Source organism: Lepidochelys olivacea (genome assembly GCF_965140295.1).
Source record: "Lepidochelys olivacea isolate rLepOli2 genome assembly, chromosome: 21".
NCBI lineage: Eukaryota > Metazoa > Chordata > Testudines > Cheloniidae > Lepidochelys > Lepidochelys olivacea.
Window position 1 is genome coordinate 12872673 of NC_140431.1, and position 20621 is coordinate 12893293.

Below are 20621 nucleotides of genomic sequence, written 5' to 3' on the forward strand. Positions count from 1 at the left end.
TCTACAAGAAGGCCCCAGTATTTGCGGAAGTAAACAAGCAATTTCTACCCTATATAAGTCAGTGCCAGCAGTTTGAAGTTCCTTCATGCTTTGGAACTGATGACATATTAACACATCCCAGCAACACCATGAGGAACAGACCCAAGTGCTTTTTGTGGGGTGAGTACGACACCCAGGGCCAGAGGGGGGACCATTTTCACTGATCTGTGGGACAATATTTAAAGGTCATGTTCTCCGGGAATTTTATTGTGTGAGAATTGTTTTTTTAAAATCACACTCGACTATTTGATTTTAGGATTATTATAAAATTAGACTGATTCTGGGGTCAAAATCTTCCTTGGACCAAAATCTATTTATCTGTCATCATATGGGACATCTATCTCTCTTTCTACCTATATAATCTGTCTATAATGACTTAGTCTTCCATCCCTCTATTTTTCCATCTGCCTACCTGTCTACCTAGCATCATCATATGAGACACAGTCTTTTGTCCCTCTATCAGTCCATCTATCAAGTGGTTAGAAATGCATTCAAGAGATTCTAAGAGGGGGTCATTTATAACATGTATTTTATATGTGTTTTTTCTAGTCTACAAGGTTACTGTAATGTGCTCGACTCCATAGTGTCTGAGCACCTTTCAGTAGTTCATTAAGCAATGCAACTAACATCTGTTTCATAGTAGCCTTGTCTTCCAGCCCCCTCCGCTTGTAAATTACGCCAGTTTATACTGGACCCAATTACACCCTTGTAACAGCTTGTGTAACTTACACCTCTTGTTGTGTTAGTGAATATCAGGCTGATTTAACTGATGTCCTGCTCATGCATGACTGGCATTCCACTACAATACCAGCTCCTTTCCCCCCGCCCCCCGCCCCCGCCATTCCCCTCTTTCTAGAATTAGCGCTAAATGAGCAGCTCCAGAGTGCCTCTGGAATCGCAGCTAGAGACAGGAGCCCAGCAGAGCTTTTCTGGGACCATTAATTTCAACACACCACACAGCTTTTGTGCAGCTCTTTTCCTACACACTGTTTACTTAAATGCTGCACAGAATAAAATGATGTGGTGTAATAAAAAACAGCAGAGAGGGGGACACACTAAAGGGGATGGTAAATGCCAGGGAGAAAAGGTGCATTTTCAGGTGAGGTTTAAACACAGATGGAGAACTCATGTGGCAGAATGAGGCAGGGAGGCAGTTCCAGGCCTCAGAGGTTGCAGAGGAGAAGACTCTTTCACCAGTCGATTGTTCAAAGGGAGTGCGAGGAGGCTGGCAGTAGAGGAGAAGATGGAGCAAAGCAGAGGGGAGTAAAGAGAAAGAGACGTGAAAATTGGATGGTGCAAGTGGGTTTGAAAAGCAAGGTCAGATTTGAAATGAATGGGGAATAGTGTACAGGACAGAGACCCTGGGTAGAGTACAAAGCCCAGTGGTCCTGGAGCTGTCTAGAGCAGAGTCCCTTGCCTGCTAAAGTTGGAAGATAGTGAGACTTCCAGTCATTTCAAATCACATGTTACCTTTCTTTAAAGAACAAAGAGTCCTGTTGATTAGTACATAAGGCCTAGCCCCATCAATTGCTCTGGGTGGGGTTAACAAGGGGGAAGCCCTCACAACCTCTGCCCTCAGACACAACCCTTTTAACATCCGATTGTTATTTAACTGCAGGTCTTGGATTCCTTCTTTTCTGCGATGAAGCAGGTGGGATTATTTTTAACTTTCTGACTTTGGGTGCATTGCCTGAGTTATTTTTCCCATCTAATGGGGGAGGCTGATCGGAATTTAGCCTGTGCCTATTGGTCTGTACTTGTGGTGGGAAGCAATTATTTTGGCATTTATTCTCTGCTGTGTGACCAGATACCACCACAATGGGCATAGCATAAATAAAAAACCACTCCAGGGCCCAATCTGGCAAACATTTATTCACTCAGGAACCAGCTGAAGTTAACAGCACTCCATGTAGGACTAACGTGTGGGCTTAGTGCCAAACCTATGGAAGTTTTTCCATTGACCTCAGTGAGCTTTGCATCAGGCCGCATACAGTACACAGGGCAGCAGCTTTAGGTCCTTAGTTTTGTAAAGCCCTTTTTACTAAGGGCCTGATCCTCAGCTGCTGTTAATCAGTTTAAAGTCAATGGGTGGAGCCCGACCCAACTTGCATGACAATCAATGAGAAAGAGCCCCATTAAATCCAGTGGGAGTTGAATCAATTGTCCCTTTCATGTCTTTCTCCTGGATGGTTTCATATACTTGCAACATGCACATGTTGCACATTTCATATATGGAGCATCTTAACGTGTACTGGGATTTTTGTTAGCAGCTATCCCAGGGCATTTACCTTAATGCACTCTCAGATTATTTGCCTTCTTTTTCTTTCCACAGCCTTCAGCTGTTATCATGTGACTTTCTACTGTGAGTATGAATTTTAATTCCCTCCAGTTCCTTATTACATTTTAATAAGAAGGGAAAGGGGCCTAGGCAAACAGCTGGTGGTATTACAAAGGGGCCAGCACAAGGCAAAGAAGCAATTCCTAGCACTGAAGTGATGTTTGGGGATTTGGTAGGCGGTCCCTGTGTGTAGAGCCCAAGAATTCCATTTGGCAAAGACTTTCGAGACTTCAAACTCTGGCTCAGTTCCGAATCAGAACAACAGCTGATCATTCTGAAACTCTCCACATAGGAAATTCCAGAAAAAAATCATTTTGTGTCCACTAAAAATGTTTTGTTTCCATTTTCACTTTTGAAAATTGTGTATTGTATTAGAAGCTAATGCATATATCACCTTCTCCTGTTTCCAATGCCAAGCTTCGGTAGGGCTGACTTCTGATGGTTTCTTTGGTACCCAGACTGCCAGCCACCTCAACTGTAGTCTCGTACAAATGAGGAACTGAGGCACAGAGAGGCTAAGTGAGTTGCCAAAGATCACACAGGAAATTCAGTGGCAGAGCAGAGATTTGAACCCTGGTCTCAGGTCATGCCCGAAACCATATATAATAATACATAACACGTTTTTAAAAATTGACATGAAAAGTAATTTCAAAATGAAAAATCAAAATGTTTTGTTCTGAAAATGTCAAATATTTTGACATTGTCAGAATTTCTTTTTTCTAGTTTTCTTCCAAAACAAAATTCTGGAACAACTGACCCAATTTCACAAAGCATTTTGATTTTGATGGAAATGCATATTCTCAGGAGAATGGAGCCACAAGAATGATTGAAGGATTAGAAAACATGCCTTGTAGTGAAAATTACAGATACAGGCATAAATATATATTGGCACATGAAGAGAAGGGAGTTACCTTACAAGTGGAGAACCTACATTGCTGGCCAATTCAGTCAGGGTGGATGTGGTCCACTCCCAATAATTGTGACCCAGTGCCAGCAGACAAATAAAAATAACCCAACATTTGTTAGTTTGAAAAATCTTATCATTTTTCAGTTAATCTCATGATTTTGGGGTGTTTGCTTAGGGTTAGTGATCCCATCCCCACTTACCTACATCGTCCTCTGATGGCTTGGTAGCCTGACCAAGATCAGGTAACTCCTCCCCAGGGCTTTTAAGGGGATGGTGATTGGCTGTTTCCCCCACATCTATCCCCCTAATCATAAGTATCTTCCACCACTTGTGTCCCAGCCATCATCCTTAACTCTGGACTCTCCTACCCTCACGTCATCTGTGTGTGCACATGTCCTGCCCGCAATGCAACCGCACCCCCGAGCTCCACCCATCTCAAGTCCAGCTCGGCTGCAACCTTCAGCCGGGCCTTCACGCCCCTTCCTTTGCAACTTCCTCCTCTGCTCCATGCCCAGCTCCAGGCGTGAGCAGAACACAGTGCGGCACAGTGAACTGCGATCACATTGCCCTCATCCTTGCTCGTCCCTACTGGCTCTCCGTTCCTTTCAAGATCCAGCTCAAAATTGCCCTCCGCCCACCCAAGCTCTGCAAGGAATCTTGCTCCAGTGGTGTAAGGACCAGGAGAACGCTGCCTATGTCCTCCCCCTTCCCCCTGCACGGCAGGTGAAAGGGCAGATAGTCTCAGAGCTCCTCTGCACCGGGGGACTTCCACAGCTGGAGTTCAGCTCCTTGTGTTTTAGACCTTCTCTGGAGTTCCCCCAGCCTGCCCCACAGATCTCGTCTTCCTCCAGCCCTTCCTCATTCCTGTTCATCTCCTGCTGGCCTCTTCTTTGGCTTGCTCCACAGCCAGGCTACTAACACTCTGCAAGAACTTTCTTCCCCTCAGCTCCTGCCATTTGAAAGCCCCCCGGAATCTCGCCACCTCACTAACTCCAGCTCGTTCTACCTCCCAGCTGAATGCATGCCTTTCCACCCTGCCCTGCCTCTTTTAATCTCCTTCTGTTTAACTCAGTGAGGGCCTGATCCAAAGCCCATTGGAAAGAGTCTCTAATTGTCCTAGTTAGTGCTACATAGCCAGTTGGGATGCACATGTCATGAGCTCCAGCAGTCCCCGATCACAGGTGCTGAGGGTGATTCCCTGCCACTGCCCACTTCTCCACCAATTCCGCCCCATCGGAGTCTGATCTGGTGCCCGAGAGACAGGGCCAGCAGACCCTGACACTCTTGTACTGAAATGGGCGGCTTTTTATTGTTCCAGCTCTTTCTGTTGATGATTCTGAAGATGTAGAAAGCGGGAGTGGCAGCAACCATGACTGTGGCCCCAATGCGGTTTCCTGTAACATCTCTCACTGCATATGTGAAGATGGGTTCAGGTTCATCTCTGGAAAAGAGCCTTTCCTTGCTACCAGTGAGTCCGGCTGTGAGGGTAAGTGTCACACGAGCACTGGGTCTTTCTTCAGCATCTTTCATCCAAGGGTCCCCATACAGGGTGGAATTCACCTCTGTGCAGAGGGCCAGCACAAGTCCATGTATCACTTAAGGCCACGGGGACCCTACATTTGGCTCCAGGGTGTAAGCTGTGAACAAAACCAAAAATCAAGCTGCATTTGTCCTGCACAGCGTGAGGAGGACAAATGGTCTCACCCTGTTCTTTCCTTGCACAGAAATCCCCCTTCACTGCCGATCAGATTTCATGAGAGAAAATGACTACGTGAAGATGTGTTTGAATGGATCACAGCAGGTAAGTTAGCATTGTTTCGTGGATGTGAAAATAGCACTGGAGGACACACACATGGACAAGACGCCAGCGTGGGATTCAGAAGAGCTGAGTCTCTGTTTCTGGCTCTGACACTGGCCTACTGGCTGACCTTGGACAAGTCACTTCGCCTCCCATGCCTCAGTTTCCCCCTCTTCAAAATAGGCTAATGATGCTGACCTCCTTTGAGAGCTGTTGATGAAAAGTGCTATATAAAGAGCTAGGGATTGTTATCCCCTATTCTAAGTGTCAATAAAGAGCACTGATGATAATTCCCAGGCAGGGTTTCCTGCCCTGCTGAGATGAGATAGAAGGGGTGGGATAGAACATATGAGCAATGCAGTTCTTCCATGAACGGTATTTGTGCCTCCTACTGATGTAAATCAATGTAGCTCTATTGGCTTGCATGCAGCTATATCGATTTACACGAGCTTATGTTCTGGGACACTGTGCATGACTGGCCTTTATTCACTGGATGAACCCTAATGACATGTGTCTTATCTCTTGTGGTTTCCTAGATTAATTGGGATAACAGGAAAAACAGCTTGTTCTGTTCGCTGGTCAATTCCACCCTCAGCCTCCTGACACCTGCCTGTGAGAATGTCAGCTTCACCACTTCCCTAGAGGTCAGAAATGTTCCATTGTTAGAGAGACCCACCTTTAACACTGGGACACCCCGGTCTCTGCCAGGACTGGTGTAGCTCCCTGACTGACACTGGCTGAGCCTGTTTAGAATCCTCTTGTAACACTCCACTTTAGGAACAGGTTTCAGAGTGGCAGCCGTACAAAGAACAAGGAGTACTTGTGGCACCTTAGAGACTAACAAATTTATTTGGGCATAAGCTTTCGTGAGCTCCACGAAACCTTATGCTCAAATAAATTTGTTAGTCTCTAAGGTGCCACAAATACTCCTGTTCACTTTAGGAACAACTGCCCAGAGCCTGAAAGGTATTGCATGCCTAACTCCAGAGCCACCCTTAGGATTTATGGGGCCTGCCGCAGTGTTATTAAACTGGTGCCCCTATGCCCTCCTTACTCTTAGCAACACAAAATGAATACGGCCCCTGCCTTCTGCCTCGTAAGGAGACTGCAGCGTGCACTGGGTGTGTGGGAGCCGACCCACGCTTACCTGCTGTCCTGGTCATAGGGGCGGACTCCGTGGGTGGGTGCTCTAGGTCTGGAGCACCCACAGGGAAAATTTAGTGGGTGCAGAGCACCCACCAGTGCAGTTACCAACTCTTCCCCCTCCCTCCCAGTGCTTCCAGAGCACCGCGAACAGCTGATTCTCGGCGTTCGAGTTCCAGGAGGGAGGGGGAGGAGCGGAGACAGGGCATGCTCGGGGGAGGAGGTGGGGAAGAGGTGGGGCGGGGGTGGAGCAGGGGTGGGATGAGGTGGGGTGGAGGTGGGGCCTTGGGGGGAGGGGTGGAGTCGGGGGAGGGCCTGGAGCAGAGTGCAGGGGTTGAGCATCCCCGCAGCAAGATGAGAAGTCGGCGCCTATGGTCCCGGTGGTGCCCCAAATTTTTGGGTGCCCTAGGCAGCCGCATTTGCTGCGTATGCCTAAGGACAGCCCTGCCTAACTCCCATTGACATCAAATGTATCACTGAGCAGTGGGCCTGCAAAAGGTGTATGTGTCACTTACATTCTGTAGGGTTTATAGGAGACTGAAACAGGCCTTGTTCTGGTCTTCTGCACAGGGGTGGCAATCGCTCGACAGGATAGTCCCTGTCAGTCTGTCTGTCTGCCTATCCGCCTGCATGGATTTTCCACACAGATTTTAGGACTATCCTTCACCGTTTTGGTATCTCCATAAGTATTTGAGTCGTCTCCTAGGGCCCGACCCCAAAGGCCACAGAAATCAGTGGGCTGCAACCCGTTTCCCACCAGGAGTTCCACACTTAAGTGCGTGGAGCTGGACAGAGGGAACATAGCCCCCGTTGGAATGAAGGGGAAAGCCGGAGACTTTCCAAACGGTCATGATGCAGGCTCTGACCCCCTTACCCTCTCTAGGAGACAGCGGCATCCTTCGAACATGTCCTTGTGGACAGCTCCCTCTGGAGCATCGAAAGCATGGAAGAAGTCGCTTCTGCGGCAACGCTGCTTCTGCAGAGTGTGGGGTCAGCCGCAGTGACAGCTGCCCTGGCCTCTCCGGAGAACCAAACCCAGACTGCAACCACCAAGCTAATGGGTAAGAAGTAGACTGGGCCCGAGCCATGAAATTCACATAGGTGTCGGGCGCTGGGTTTTTAACCACTTACCCCCAGGTTTTTGGGATGTTCAGCACAGGGTTATGATTAAGTCTGTCTTAGAAAGAGGCTCTACATTCAGCCCTGGATCCAGGTGTGGATTTAGAGGCTGGAACCAGCTTTTTGACAGAATGCCTTGGGGGCTGGTCCATGTACAGAGATATTGCCGTTGAAGTTACTTTGATTGTAAGAGCAGTGGGGCAGGGACTGTCTCCTCCTACCTGTCTGTGCAACACCCAGCAGAGTGGGGCCCTGATCTCTAACTGGGGGCCTCTGCATGTTACTGTAATACAGCTAATACATGTGCATGAGAAGTACTCAGTTACCCGAGCCCCTTTCTCTTGGCGCCTTTCAGCGATTCAGACGAAGCTCACAGATGAGAACTGTAGTCTGCGGAGTGAGGTACTTGGGTTCAGTGCTCACGAAGACAGAATGGATATTCACTGCACTGCCGTCACTGATCCTGACATGGAAGGTACCATGGAGACATCCCTGCAACCCACTGATCATAACTACTTTCCTCTCCGGTGCCTTGTAGTTCAGGGCTCATATATAAAACTGGCACCCTCGTGGATTAGTAACTTGCTCATGGCAAGTTGGCCCTTACTCTGTGAATGGCACCATGAGGTCTACAGGACTCTTTGTGGAGCAATTTACTATCCATTGTCTTCAATGGGTTGACAACAGTGAGTTTGATCCCATATGAGTAAAGGGGCAGAATGCAGCCCGTAGTGTGGGGACCAGCCATACTGTGCAAGTCCCTTAGTAATGGAATCACCGAAGCAGAGAAATGTAGAGCTGGAAGCGACCTCAAGAGGTCACTTAGTCCATCCCTCCACACTAAGGCTGGATGAAATATACCTAGACCAGCCCTGACAGGTGTTTGTCCAACCTGTTCTTAAAACCCCCCAATGACGGGGATTCCACAACCTCCCTAGGTCACCTGTTCAAGTGCTGAGCCATCCTTAGAGTTAAACAGATTTTCCTAATTTCTGACCTGAAGCTCCCTGGCTGCAAAAGCTGAATCCTTCCTGTCCTGCCCTCAGTGGCCATGGAGAATAATTGATCACCATCCTCTGTATCGCAATCTTGTATGTATTGAAAGCCTGTTATCAGGTGCCTACTCAGCCTTCTCCTCTCTGAACTAAATATTCACAATTCTTCCTCATAGGCCAGTTTTCTAAATGAGCGTCTCATTGATTTCTTGGCTCCCCCGCTGGTGTTAATGCACCGCCAAAGGGCCCTGATTCTGCTCAGTACCCTCAACTCTCACTGATTCCCCAGGGTCAGGCCCAGGTCTTGCATGCCTTAAAAAGTCCTTCCTTCCTGTTCTTATTGGATCAAGCACTTCCACAGACACCGAGGTCAGGGCAAGTTTGCCCAAGTAGGGACTCAGTGGGCCCTTTCAAAGTTCGCTGTGCGGGCAAGAATGTCATATGGGCCTGATCAAAAGCCAATCCCAGACAGTGGACAGGCTTTTAAACCATTAAACCTAGCAGAGAAAGGCCTGGCAAGAACAAACAGCTGGAAGTTAAAGCTGGACGCATTCAAATTAGAAACAAAGCACAGATTTTTAACAGAGGACAATTAGCCATTGGCACAAACTGTCAAGGGAAGTGGTGGATTTCTCATCTCTTGATAGATCCAGATGGTTGCGTTTCTGGAAGAGATGTTTTAGCCAAACTCAAGTGATTGAGCTCAGTAGAGGAATAACAGGGTGAAATTCTCAGGCCAGGTCAGACTAGAAGATCTAATGGTCCCTTTTGGCCTCACAGTCTGGGAATATTGTCCAATCGGATGCTATTTGACCCCAGTCCGGTTCACACAAGAACGGCCGTACTGCATCAGACCAATGTTCCATCAGTGGCCAGTGCCAGAGCTTCAGGGGGAGTGTAACAAACAGAGCAATTTGGAGAAATCAACCCCTGTCTTCCCCTCCTGGCTTCTGTAACTCAGAGGTTTAGGATAGCCACAAGCTGTGGGTGCTGAGTGTCCCTCTGAAGTTAGTGGAATTTGTCGGCACCTTGCAGAGCTGGACTCTGTGCTATCTTACCTTAAGCAACACGTCCGGGAAATCATTTTTACCCGTTGGTTCAGCCATTCTCCGGAGCTGGTGGAAACATTTTTTTTTTGTCCTGCAGAAAATGGCTTTTTTGATAAAATGGCATGTTGAGCAAAAAATTTCAGTTGTTGGAAAAATTTCTCTTTTTTTGACAAAAATACAAAAAATTGAAGGAGACGGGGGGTGGGGGGGAGTCATGTTCATCACAATTTTTTTGCAGGAGGAAAACCAAATTCCCCAACTAGCCCCACCATCTGCCCCTAAGCTGTTTCAGCCCCTCCACCCTCACCCTCACCCTCACCCGCTTGCAGGTTCTGCTGCTGTCGCTTTTATCTCCTACATGGGGCTGGAGTCCCTACTGGGAGGGAGATTTTTGCAGGATGAAAATCCAGGGAGCAAGGCAAGACCAGAACAGGTTCGCGTGAACTCCAGAGTGGTGAGTGCCTCCACCAGCACCTGGAAGAAGAAGATTTCCAGTCCCATCAACCTCACCTTCCAGCACCTTGAGGTGGGTCGACAATGTGTGTCCTCAATATGTCAACAGCATGAGCTGGGGGAAAGGAGAGTCTGTTATCAACCCATCTCGTCTGTTATGGTCCCCCGCAGAGTATGGCAGTCCGTAAAGGCCCAAACCACGACCCTGGGTCTCTGAGAAGCCTCAGGGAGTTTTGGATCTGGATTCGCGTCTGGATCGGAACTCCATGACTTGGGCCCAGCTTTAGGTGCATGCTGCAGGAGTTCAGTCAGAGTGGTGGTAATAGGTTTGCCACCTCTCAGGTACGAAAAACCAGGACACGTGGGACGATGCTGTGCCCTTCCAGCTCTCACAGGGCAGCCGCCTCAAAAGGGGGGGGGGCGATCCTGGGGAAACCTGGACAGGTGGCAACCCCAGGTGATAGGTTAAGACAAGAATCTCTGTCTTCCTGGCCTCATGCCCTGTGGCAGTGAAAGGCTCAGAGAGGGGGGAGGATATTGGAGAAGTATCATGGGATGATGTGTTCACCACGTCTGCCACCCCGGAAATGGCAGGGAGGGCCGGCCATGGGATCCCACTGCCGTGGCACAGCAGGTCATGGAATGTATTTGGCAGGGCAAGTCATAGGATCCCATTGGCAAGTCGGGTCCCCGGATACCCTCTGCTTGGCATGGAAGCACCTGGGATCCCGATAGTGCGCCAGGGGCTGGGGGAAGGGCACCACCAGATGCATCCCTGTATCCCATGGTGCTGCCCTAGACTTCTGTGAGGTCACTGCCTCACCCCCTGTACTGTATCACCGGCCCATTGAGGCTGCTGCCTGGCTCCTCTGTTTCTTGGGTGGCTGCTGGCCTGACATGGACTGGGATATGATCAGCACACCAAGCCCTCTCTCCCTCTCCAACCTCTCAGTCTGTCTCCCCGTCCCTGACCTCCCCATTCCCAGGAACCTATGAGCAGGTGGATGTTTTCATTCTCTTTGTGGTGGGTTTTCTGGGTGTGGGGGGAGCCCCCATTGGGTTCTGTTCATTTAATTTTGCTTGGTCGTGACCCATCATTGAACAATCCCAATTCTAGAGGACTGGCCAAACCCAAAGCCTGGACCAAATACCCCAAGTTTTAGGATCCATCCCCGAAAGCTGTGCCGTGGGCCCATTTCTTGCAACGAATATTTCTAACCCCTTGGGGCTGAATACTGAGGCTCAAAATCACCCTGGTGTAGCTCAGCTGATGCCATTGGATGAATGAACCTTGTCTTCCCACCACCTCTCCTCCCCCTGGTGTTTGTCCATACCCCCTCATTTTGTCTCTTCTTAGGTTTTAAGCTCTTTGGGGCAGGGACCCTGTATGTATCTCCCAGACAGTAGGGAATATCAAAAATAAGATTTCAGACTGGCGCTCCAAGGATGCAGATTCTACTCCAGGGTCTTCTGTGGATTTGCTGGGTGAACTTGGACAAATTACTTAACTGCTCTGTTCCCCAGTTTCCCCATCTGTAAAAACAGGTTAATCCAACTGACCTTCATTTAAGGTCCTTGGATAAAAATAATTATTGATGGTGCTATACAAATATTTATGATTAATAATAACAATCACTCTGTGTTTTGCACCATTGCTGTAGTAGAGTGTCGAGATGTGGGTCTCAATAAAGGTACTTTATGCCAGTCCATTATTTCTGATGCCTGAAATTAGCTGAAGACTTGTCCCATGGGCTCTCATCCCCTGAGATCTAGGAAAGACCAAACACATCAAAGGATCCCAGGGACACATGACTGGCTGTAGCAGTTCAGCCCATGTGTCCAACAAACACAAGCATCCTTCCTGATGAGTCTAGTTGTTTGTGCCATGCAGAGCACGGTGGGGAGAGAGAAACTCCTGCTTGACCCTAATCACCATTTCCTGGAGGGAATCCAGGAGCTCCGAACTCATCCCTGTGTTGATTTGCTGTTAAAGACTCTGCTGTTGCTTAATATGGTCTGAACCCCCTTTCTGTCTGTGATTGCAAATCCTTGCAGGACAAGACTCTGCTGGATCGGGCCATCTGTGTCCACTGGAACTCTGCAGGCCAGGATGGTGTCTGGTCCCCCCAGGGCTGCCAGCACCTTCACTCCAATGTCACTCACACTCGGTGCAGCTGTCGCTACCTGGCCAGCTTTGCGGTGCTGATGGCGCCTGGTGTTGTTCAGGTATTTGGGACTTTGGGCTTAAAATCAGGTGTCTCTGGAAGGGTCAGTGCATGGGATGCTGGGCTCCCCACTGGGCATAATGATGTCCCCTTGGCCCAAGCAGTTGGCCAATACTCAGAGCCTTGCAGGGTGGAGAAATTGATGCTACTGCTCAGGTGTGTACTTCAGCGTAATCTTGTTTATGTACAAAACATGTACACAAAGTCCTGTTTTCCTGAACACAGGACATCCAAAGAATAGGCAGTTTTCTGGCTCATAAATCTCCACGCCAGCCACTCCAGCGAGCTCTGTGCCCAGGAAGTTCTGTCTCTCTGCTGCCTCTCCGGTGCTGGAGCACCCACAGGGAAAAATTAGTGGGTGCTCTGCACCCACTGGCAGCCAAGCTCCCCTCCCACCCTTCCCCACCTCCTCCTGCCCCCCAGAGCGCGCCGCGTCCCCATTCCTCTGCCTACCTCCCAGCATTTCCCACCCAGCTGCCGCCAAACAGCTGTTTGGCAGCGTTAGCACGCTTCAGGAGGTGGGGGAGAAGCGAGAACATGGCGCGCTCAGGGAAGGAGGCGGGGAAGAGGCAGGGCCGGGGCAGAGATTTGGGGAAGGGGTTGGAATGGGGGCGGGGAAGGGGGGGAAGAGGCGGGGCCTCGTAGAAGGGGTGGAGTGGGGGCAGAACAGGGGGCAAAGGGTTGGGTCGAGCACCCACAAAAAAGAGGGGATGTCAGCGCCTATGCACACAGGCTGCAAAACCAATCTCCTAGACCCTGCGTCTGCAGCCAGTGCAACTCCTCAGCCCACACGGCTCAGCTCTGACCTTCCATGTGCCTTGGGCAGTCCCTCCATTGTTCATAGCTGTCTCTGCTACATAAACAGGATCAGACTTTAACAGCAGCAGAAACAACAACAGCTCCAGCCCATCTCAACTGACGTCTTACTCTTCTCCCCAGGGACAGCAGGATCAGGCCTCGGGGCAGAAATCCAAACCGACATTCATTTCTGTCAAATCCAATCTCCATTGCACCCAGCACACGTAGCATTGTCGTGCAAACATCACTGCAGGTTTCCTGCTGTCTTGGAGATCTTGGACCCTTCCTGTAGAGCCTTAGGACTGACAGAATTCGATATTTACAACCCAGACTGGTCACCCACCCCTAGTACCACTGACTCACAAAGCAGGGTTCTCCTCTAGCTCAGACAGAGGACTGGGAGGAAGGACTGTCTCTTACCATGTGCCTGTACAGCACCCCTCCCAGTGGGCCCTGATCTTAGAAGGGGCTTCTGGGTGCTGTTGCAATAGAAATTCCTCTTTGCTGCTGCGTCTTCCTCTTTGCTGACTAAAATTAGTTTGTTTTACTGTTAGCCCTACTGAGCCAGCACTGCTAGATTTACGTGTGACTCGTGCAGAATTAGCAGAACTGGTCACTAGATTCCAGTTGCAGAATCTTTGTTGTGCGTGACGCACGCTCCAGAAGGAACCGCGCCATATGCTCTGACCCCAAGCTGAGTTTGCACGACTGGGAGTTAGACAAATATTTCTTTTGACCCATCCGCTGAGCGGCACATTTAATAGGGTCACAGAGAGGCTAAACATAGTGCTATTTCTACAGAGACCCACACTGTAGTCAAGGTGATCACAAGTAACAAGACCCATTCTGGGCACCTTTAATCCTATATACCTTGAATCAGAATAGCAGGGTTGGAAGGGACCTTAGGAGGTCATCTAGTCCCACCCTCTGCTCAAAGCAGGACCAATCCCCAATCTTTGCCCCAGATCCCTAAATGGCCCCCTCAGGGTTTGAACTCACAACCCTGGGTTTAGCAGGCCAATGCTCAAACCACTGAGCTATCCCTCCCCCTATCTAAAAATCTAAAATCTAAATCTAAAAACACGAGCAATTTTCTTTGTATAGGATGTAGTTAAAAACTGAACTCCATGTTGCCATGAACCTGAAATTCTGTTTTTTAGTACTGGGGTTTGTGACAGGGCATTATTCCTCTCCTGTCTCTCCACAAACCACTTGGAGACCTTAGCTCACTCAGCGAAGGGCAGGGGAACAAAGGTATTTCCCCTTTTTGAGATCTGTTCTGGCTCCAACTCTCAAAGCATAGGATTTGGTGTCATGTCATATCATGTCATGTTGCACCCCCACCATCACCCACACGTTTCTATTTTCTGGGCTAATGGCTTGCTTAGCCCTGTAGCTTTCTCCAGCCCATGCCCAATCTATCAATTAGGCACAACTTTGCTACTTAGATTTACTCCAGAGGGATTTAATTGGTGAGCCAGTGATCAGACTGCTGGTTAAAGACCATTGTGATAACCATCCATAGATCATCAACCTCTACTTTCCATGAGGGGTATAATTTTAAATACTGACAACTAGACATGTTGGAAGTATAGGCCTGCTTATAAGATGTTCTGTGTCTTTCCACTAGGGGGCGCTGTTGCTTTGGCAAATTCAAAGCAAGCAAATGAAGAGACAAGCAAAGCTCAGAGGAGAGAAACAATTCCCTTCCTTTGAAGGCAGTTAACATTAGGGTGACCAGATGTTCCAATTTTATAGGGACAGTCCCAATATTTGGAGCTTCTTCTTATATAGCTGCCTATTACCCTCCACCCCCTGTCCCGATTTTTCACACTTGCTCTCTGGTCACCCTAGTTAACATGGCACAGGATGGGGGGCTATGCTCATCATGGTGGCAGAGAAAATATTGCATATAATAATCTAGAAAAATCTCTTGCCATTATCTCATTATATCTAAAAAAACCCCAAAACAACAACAACAACAAAAAACAACCTATGGGCCAGATCCTCAGCTGGTGTAATCAACATAGCTCCATTGAACTCAGTGAAGTCAGCAGAGTTATGCCCATTTACACCCACTGAGGATCCAGGCCTATAAATGAAGTGCAATTAACTCCCTGGATAAACTGAACTAATGACTTTCTCTCTCCAGGGGCCTTCGCAAACTGCTGTAAAATGAGTCAATCCAGTGTACGGTCTAGTTCTTGCTTCTCTAGTCCTGGGCTGCCCGTTTAATAAAATGTCATGCTAATCCCCCAAGACAGTCAGTGTCCCATGAGAATCCACTGAATTTAGATCATGGCTGTCAGGCTAATACAGCAGAAACAGGGTTGGGGCAGTTTACAGCAATTCTCACATGTCTGATGCAGCATGTGTAGAGGAATCGCTTCTCTCACCTCTGAAATGCAGCTGCCTCTTGGGTAGAGTGTATCTCTAAAAATCAAGCCACTAGAACTTCAGCTCCAAAAGCCCAGGCCTCTGCCGCTTTAGCTAAAGGAAAACGTCTGTGGCCACCATTATACCAGGCCCCTGACGCACACTTTGGGCAGCCACGAGAAGGTGAGATGGCTACGTTGCTCATGCACGCAAAACCAGCATGATGCAGTAAGAAGCGGGGGAGGGATAGCTCAGTGGTTTGAGGATTGGCCTGCTAAGCCCAGGGTTGTAAGTTCAATCCTTGAGGGGGCCATTTGGGATCTGGGGCAAAAATTGGGGCTTGGTCCTGCTTTGAGCAGAGGGTTGGACTAGATGACCTCCTGAGGTGCCTTCCAACCCTGATACTCTATGATTCTATGAGTTCCCAGACAGACTAGAAGCACCAAAGGCCTTGGTGAGTGGGAGCAACCTATGGCCCTGACTTCAGCTGTTCTGTGTCACAGGTGGATTTTGCCCTCTTTGTGATCAGCCAAACTGGGCTCATCATCTCCCTGATCTGTCTCATCCTGGCTATCGTCACCTTCCTCTTCTGCCACCCCATCCGTAACACCAGCAGCACCTTCCTCCACCTGCAGCTCAGCATGTGCCTCTTCCTGGCCGATCTCCTCTTCCTAGTGGGAATAGACAAGACTTACAACAAGGTACAGTAGGCGCAGAATTCTCCAGGCACCGTTCACAGCTCCCGTTGTGGTTTCTTCACCTACCTGCATTGGGATCTCACATATGTTGGGCTGACTCCCAACTGGGCCGGATTCTGCTTGCACTTACACTCCGCTATTTCAGTGGGGAAAAAAACGAGGAGTTCTTGTGGCACCTTGGTATCCTGCTGTTAATTGATTTATCTCGTTAGACTGACCTAACACTTGGTAAAACAACCCACATCCTTTCATGTATTTATACTGCTCCTGTATCTTTTACTTCATGCATCTGATGAAGTGGGTTCTAGCCCACAAAATCTTATGCCCAAATAAATTTGTTAGTCTCTAAGGTGCCACAAGGACTCCTCGGTTTTTTTTGTTGTTTGTTTGTTTTACTGATACAGACTAACACAGCTACCACTGAAACCTATTTCAGTGGAGTTACTCCTGATTTACACCAGGGTGAGTGAGAGGAGAATGATAGTAAATGGACTGCAGTAGAGATTGCACCACCCAGGGATGATTTTAGACCCAACAAATCCTGCCTCTCAGCAGAGGGTTAGACTAGATGACACTTGCGGTCCCTTCTACTCCTATGATTCTATGATTCTGTGACCCATTGTAACTGCAACCTTTGCTGGGGTCTGTAACTAGAGCTGGGTAAAACCTCAATAATCTAACCCTCACCCAATTGCCCCAGGTTAGAGGCTTCCTTTCAACCCCATAACTGGGCTGAGTTCAGTGAATCTGGGCTGATATTTGGAGCAGGCTGGAACTGATTCCATCCCAATGCAAATCTCAGCAGGTATGAAACAAAGCCAAAGCCTGCTCTGACCCTGCTGAGACAAGATCCCCAGATTTCCACTGGCTGTACCTATAATGCAGCATTGAGCTGGGGCAGTGCTCACGCCAGGTGTCCAACAGACTTAGGGTCAGTTTCAGTTTCCCACCCTAAGCGTTTGCCTGCCCACAATCTAGGTGCACCCTCCCGAGGCAGGAAGAGAGCTCATTTCTCCAAATAAACCTGGACTGACACTCCATTCCCCCTCCAGCTTATGTGTTCCATCACTGCCTGCTTGCTGCATTACCTCTTCCTTGCCTGCTTTGCCTGGATGTTGCTAGAAGCAGTGAGTCTGTACCTCATTGTCAGGAATCTGAAGGTGAAAAATTACTCAGGCACGGGCAGATGCACACGGAAATGCATGTACCCCTTTGGCTACGGACTCCCCGCAGTGATTGTGATCACGTCTGCAGCCAGCGCTCCCAACAGCTATGGAACTCCTTATCAGTAAGTCCTTGCGTGGCAAGGGGGAGCTTTGTCTCAGTATGGAGAACCTGTGCCAGAGCCTTGTGCCTAGGAGCACTTGTGCATCCTCCAGGCACTGGGGTGAATTCCATTCACACTGACTGTATAAAGACCCCCACCTTAGATCAGCAATGCCGGTGCAACCAGCTCACATGGCAGTGGTGCCGAGGTAGCAAATGCAGGCCGTACAGGTCTTGCCAGGGTTCTGCTGATGGCCTTTCTCTCTTTCTTTGTAGCTGCTGGCTCAATCCTGATAATGGTTTTAGATGGAATTTCCTTGGGCCTGTCTGCGCTGTGGTTGTGGTGGGTACAGCAGGGTCTCGGGTTTCCCAGAGCAGCAGAACCAGAGGGCTGTGGTGGAATCTCTTATAGATGGGAACACCAAAGAGATGGGGCCCAGACCAGAGTCACTAGGAGGAGGCGGGTCTGGGGCGCCCTGGGTCTGGAGTCTGAAGGCATACAACCCGACCTGACCAAGGAGATTTTGCAGAATGAATGCATCGCTACCCCATTTTGGGAACGGCAGCCCCCCGAGGAGCAGCTAGTGTAATCCCAGAGCTCTGGCCCCTACACGTCCTCAGTGAGGCTAGCAGTGACAGACACCCCAGACAGATAAACCTCCTAAGGAGAGCTATAGCCTATGGTGTGGGGGAGTTGGGGGGATGGGCCATCTAGAATATAAAGAACAACATTGTTCAGAGCCGTCTGAGCAACAGAGTGGGCCTGATTCTCCTCACACCTGGTCTCCCTCCATTGTCTTCAGTGGAGTTCCTCCTGATTTACACTGATGTGAGGGAGAGGGGAAACAGGCCCAATGGAGTTACTCCTCGTTTACACCAGGCTGAGTGAGAGGGCAGTCAGGCACCACCGGGTATTTTTGACATTCATTGATGTTCAATATTCTCACAGTCCAGAACATTTCCTGGCCCGTTTAGGCTTCCCCCGTATATCGTCGACCTGCACAAGGCCTGGGGACTAGAGCAACAAAGTGCTGGGGCTGCAGGTCAGCCGTGAGGCATTTCTCTGGGACACTAGGCCATCTCGAACCACCGGCCAAAAGTAATTCTAGCCCCAGGGTCCAATTTAATCTTCCATCCCATGGGCCAGATCCTCAACTGGTGGAACTTGGTTACGGTCTGGTCAGGCGCTAGGCTGATTTACACTAGGTGGGGCTCTGGACCCTGAGGTTGAGATGAAATGTACGAGGGACTCCTTTGATTTTTCTCTTTACAGATAAATTTTGTATTTTTCTGCCTTACTCTGAAGCTTTTGCGAGAGCATCTTTCCTCCCTCAATGCAGAGCTGTCTACTCTGAGGAACACCAGGCAAGATTCCTAGGGGGAAATGGATAATCTCTCTCTTGGTTATTACGTGGTCCCTGTCACGACAGTGGCTGAATACCTCACTAACAGTTTTAGCCTCACAACACCTCTGAGTGGTGGATGAAATACTATGAACCTATTTCCAGATAGGGAAACTGAGGCATGGAGGAAGGTTGCCAACTTTCTACTCACACAAAACTGAACACCCTTGCCGCGCCCCTGTCCCGCCCTCCTTCTATACCCTGCCCATGCCCCACCCCTTATCCAAGGCCCCGCCCCCTCTCACTCCATCCCCCCTCCCTCTGTCACTCGCTCTCCCCACCCTCACTCACTTGTTCATTTTCACCAGGCTGGCTCAGGGGTTGGGGTGTGTGAAGGGGTGAGGGCTCCGGCTGAGGGTGCGAGCTCCAGGGTGTGGCCAGAAATGGGGAGTTCAGAGTGTGAGAGGGCTCCAGGTTGAGGCAGTGGGTTGGGATGCAAGAGGGGGTGAGGGCTCTGGGGTGGGGCCAGGTATGATGTTCACCAGGTTTGGTGTTCAGGAGGGGGCTCCAGGCTTGGGCTGAGGGGTTCGGAGAGCGGGAAGGGGCTCTGGGCTGGGGCAGGGGGTTGGGGTTGGGGGGATGAGGACTCCGGCTGGGGATGCAGGCTCTGGGGTGGGGCTGGGGATGAGGGGTTTGGGGTGCAGGAGGGTGGTCTGGGCTGGGATTGAGGGGTTGGAGGGTGGGAGGGGGATCAGGGCTGGGGCTGGGGCAGGGGGTTGGGGCCTGGGAGGAGGTCAGGGGTGCAGGCTCTGGGCAGCACTTACCTCAAGCAGCTCCCGGAAGCAGCAGCATGTCCCCCCTCTGGCTCCCAAGCGGAGCCGTGGCCAGGAGGCTCCAGTTCCCGGCCAATGGGAGGGTGGCGCTTGGGACGGGGGCAGCACGCGGAGCCCCCCTAGCTGCCCCTACACATAGGAGCTGGAGGGCGGACATACCGGCTGCTTCCCAGGAGCTGTGTGATGCCGCCAGCTGGACAGTCAACGGCCCAGTTAGCGGTGCTGACCGGACCCGCCAGGATCCACTTTCAACCGGGTGTTCCTCTTTCTTGCTCTTCACTGAGCGTGGGCGTTACCTTTTCAAGGAATCTGGAATGGAAACTCAGGGGGAGGTTCTGCTTTCATGTCTGATGTTCTCCCTCCCAGTGCCAATATCCCAGTGGCTGTCACATGGTTGTTTTCCCCCTGTTTCAGGTCACTGACTTTTAAAGCCCTGGCTCATCTCTTAGTCCTGGGCCTCACTTGGGGGCTGGGCACCTTCCAGTTCGGGCCGCTGGCCACGGTGATGGGGTACCTGTTCACCATCACCAACTGCATGCTGGGAACCTTCATCTTTGTGGTGCACTGCCTGCTCAATAGAAAGGTGAAGCCTGCATGCCCCCAGCCTACGGGCAGCAGGTGTGGGCTGGGTCTGAGCTTTTACTGGGGGTGGCAAAGGAGTGGGGGAAGGAGAGAAATGAAGGGAGTGGAAAAGGGGAGGGGACGGGAGAGCAGTAGGGTGCTGTGAGGCAGCAATAGGGTGCTGAAATGCAGCCACCTCTGGGGCAAAGCACAGTAGCTGTTTAGCAGCATACAGCAACACAGTACAACCCTTTAGCGCCGGAACAGCTGGGCTGGATCCTCCATGGGGACATCTGAGATATCGCCTTTGGAGTCAAACATCAGCTGAGGACCTGGCCCGCGGAATGGAATTACCTGCACTGGGATTTGGCTAGCATGCTGGGATGGATTGGCATGTGTTTGTGGGATTTAGCATGTCAAGATGTGATCAGGGACTTCTGTTTACATCCCTGCTCAGATCCCGTAAGTGACGGGGGATTTTCAACCCTCAGGTGAGAGAGGAGTATTGGAAATTATTTACGAGGCTTCGATGCTCCAAGGAAGAACCTTCGTCTTCCAATATTACTATGTCTGCTTTCCCCTCCAGCAAGGCCCCGGTAAGAGAGAATCGAAATGTAGATGAGCAGCAATGTACTAACCTCGAAGCTCCCGGCTTTGTCCCTTTCTCTCACTTCAATTAG

General features: G+C 49.9%; 1 protein-coding gene across 1 annotated transcript; it reads left to right on the forward strand.

The window, feature by feature from the left end:
- Nucleotides 1-110: 110 nt before the first annotated feature.
- On the forward strand, nucleotides 111-20621 carry LOC311510926 (adhesion G protein-coupled receptor E3-like; the record flags this gene model as incomplete). Its single annotated transcript, XM_084611047.1, has 16 exons — nucleotides 111-159; nucleotides 1658-1690; nucleotides 2372-2401; nucleotides 4603-4770; nucleotides 5009-5085; nucleotides 5619-5726; nucleotides 7109-7286; nucleotides 7700-7819; nucleotides 9718-9914; nucleotides 11897-12067; nucleotides 15744-15941; nucleotides 16991-17226; nucleotides 17481-17547; nucleotides 18478-18569; nucleotides 19795-19963; nucleotides 20433-20621. The coding sequence occupies exons 1-16, from the start codon at nucleotides 129-131 to the stop codon at nucleotides 20619-20621; spliced, it is 2064 nt and encodes a 687-aa protein (XP_084467173.1). The 5' UTR covers nucleotides 111-128.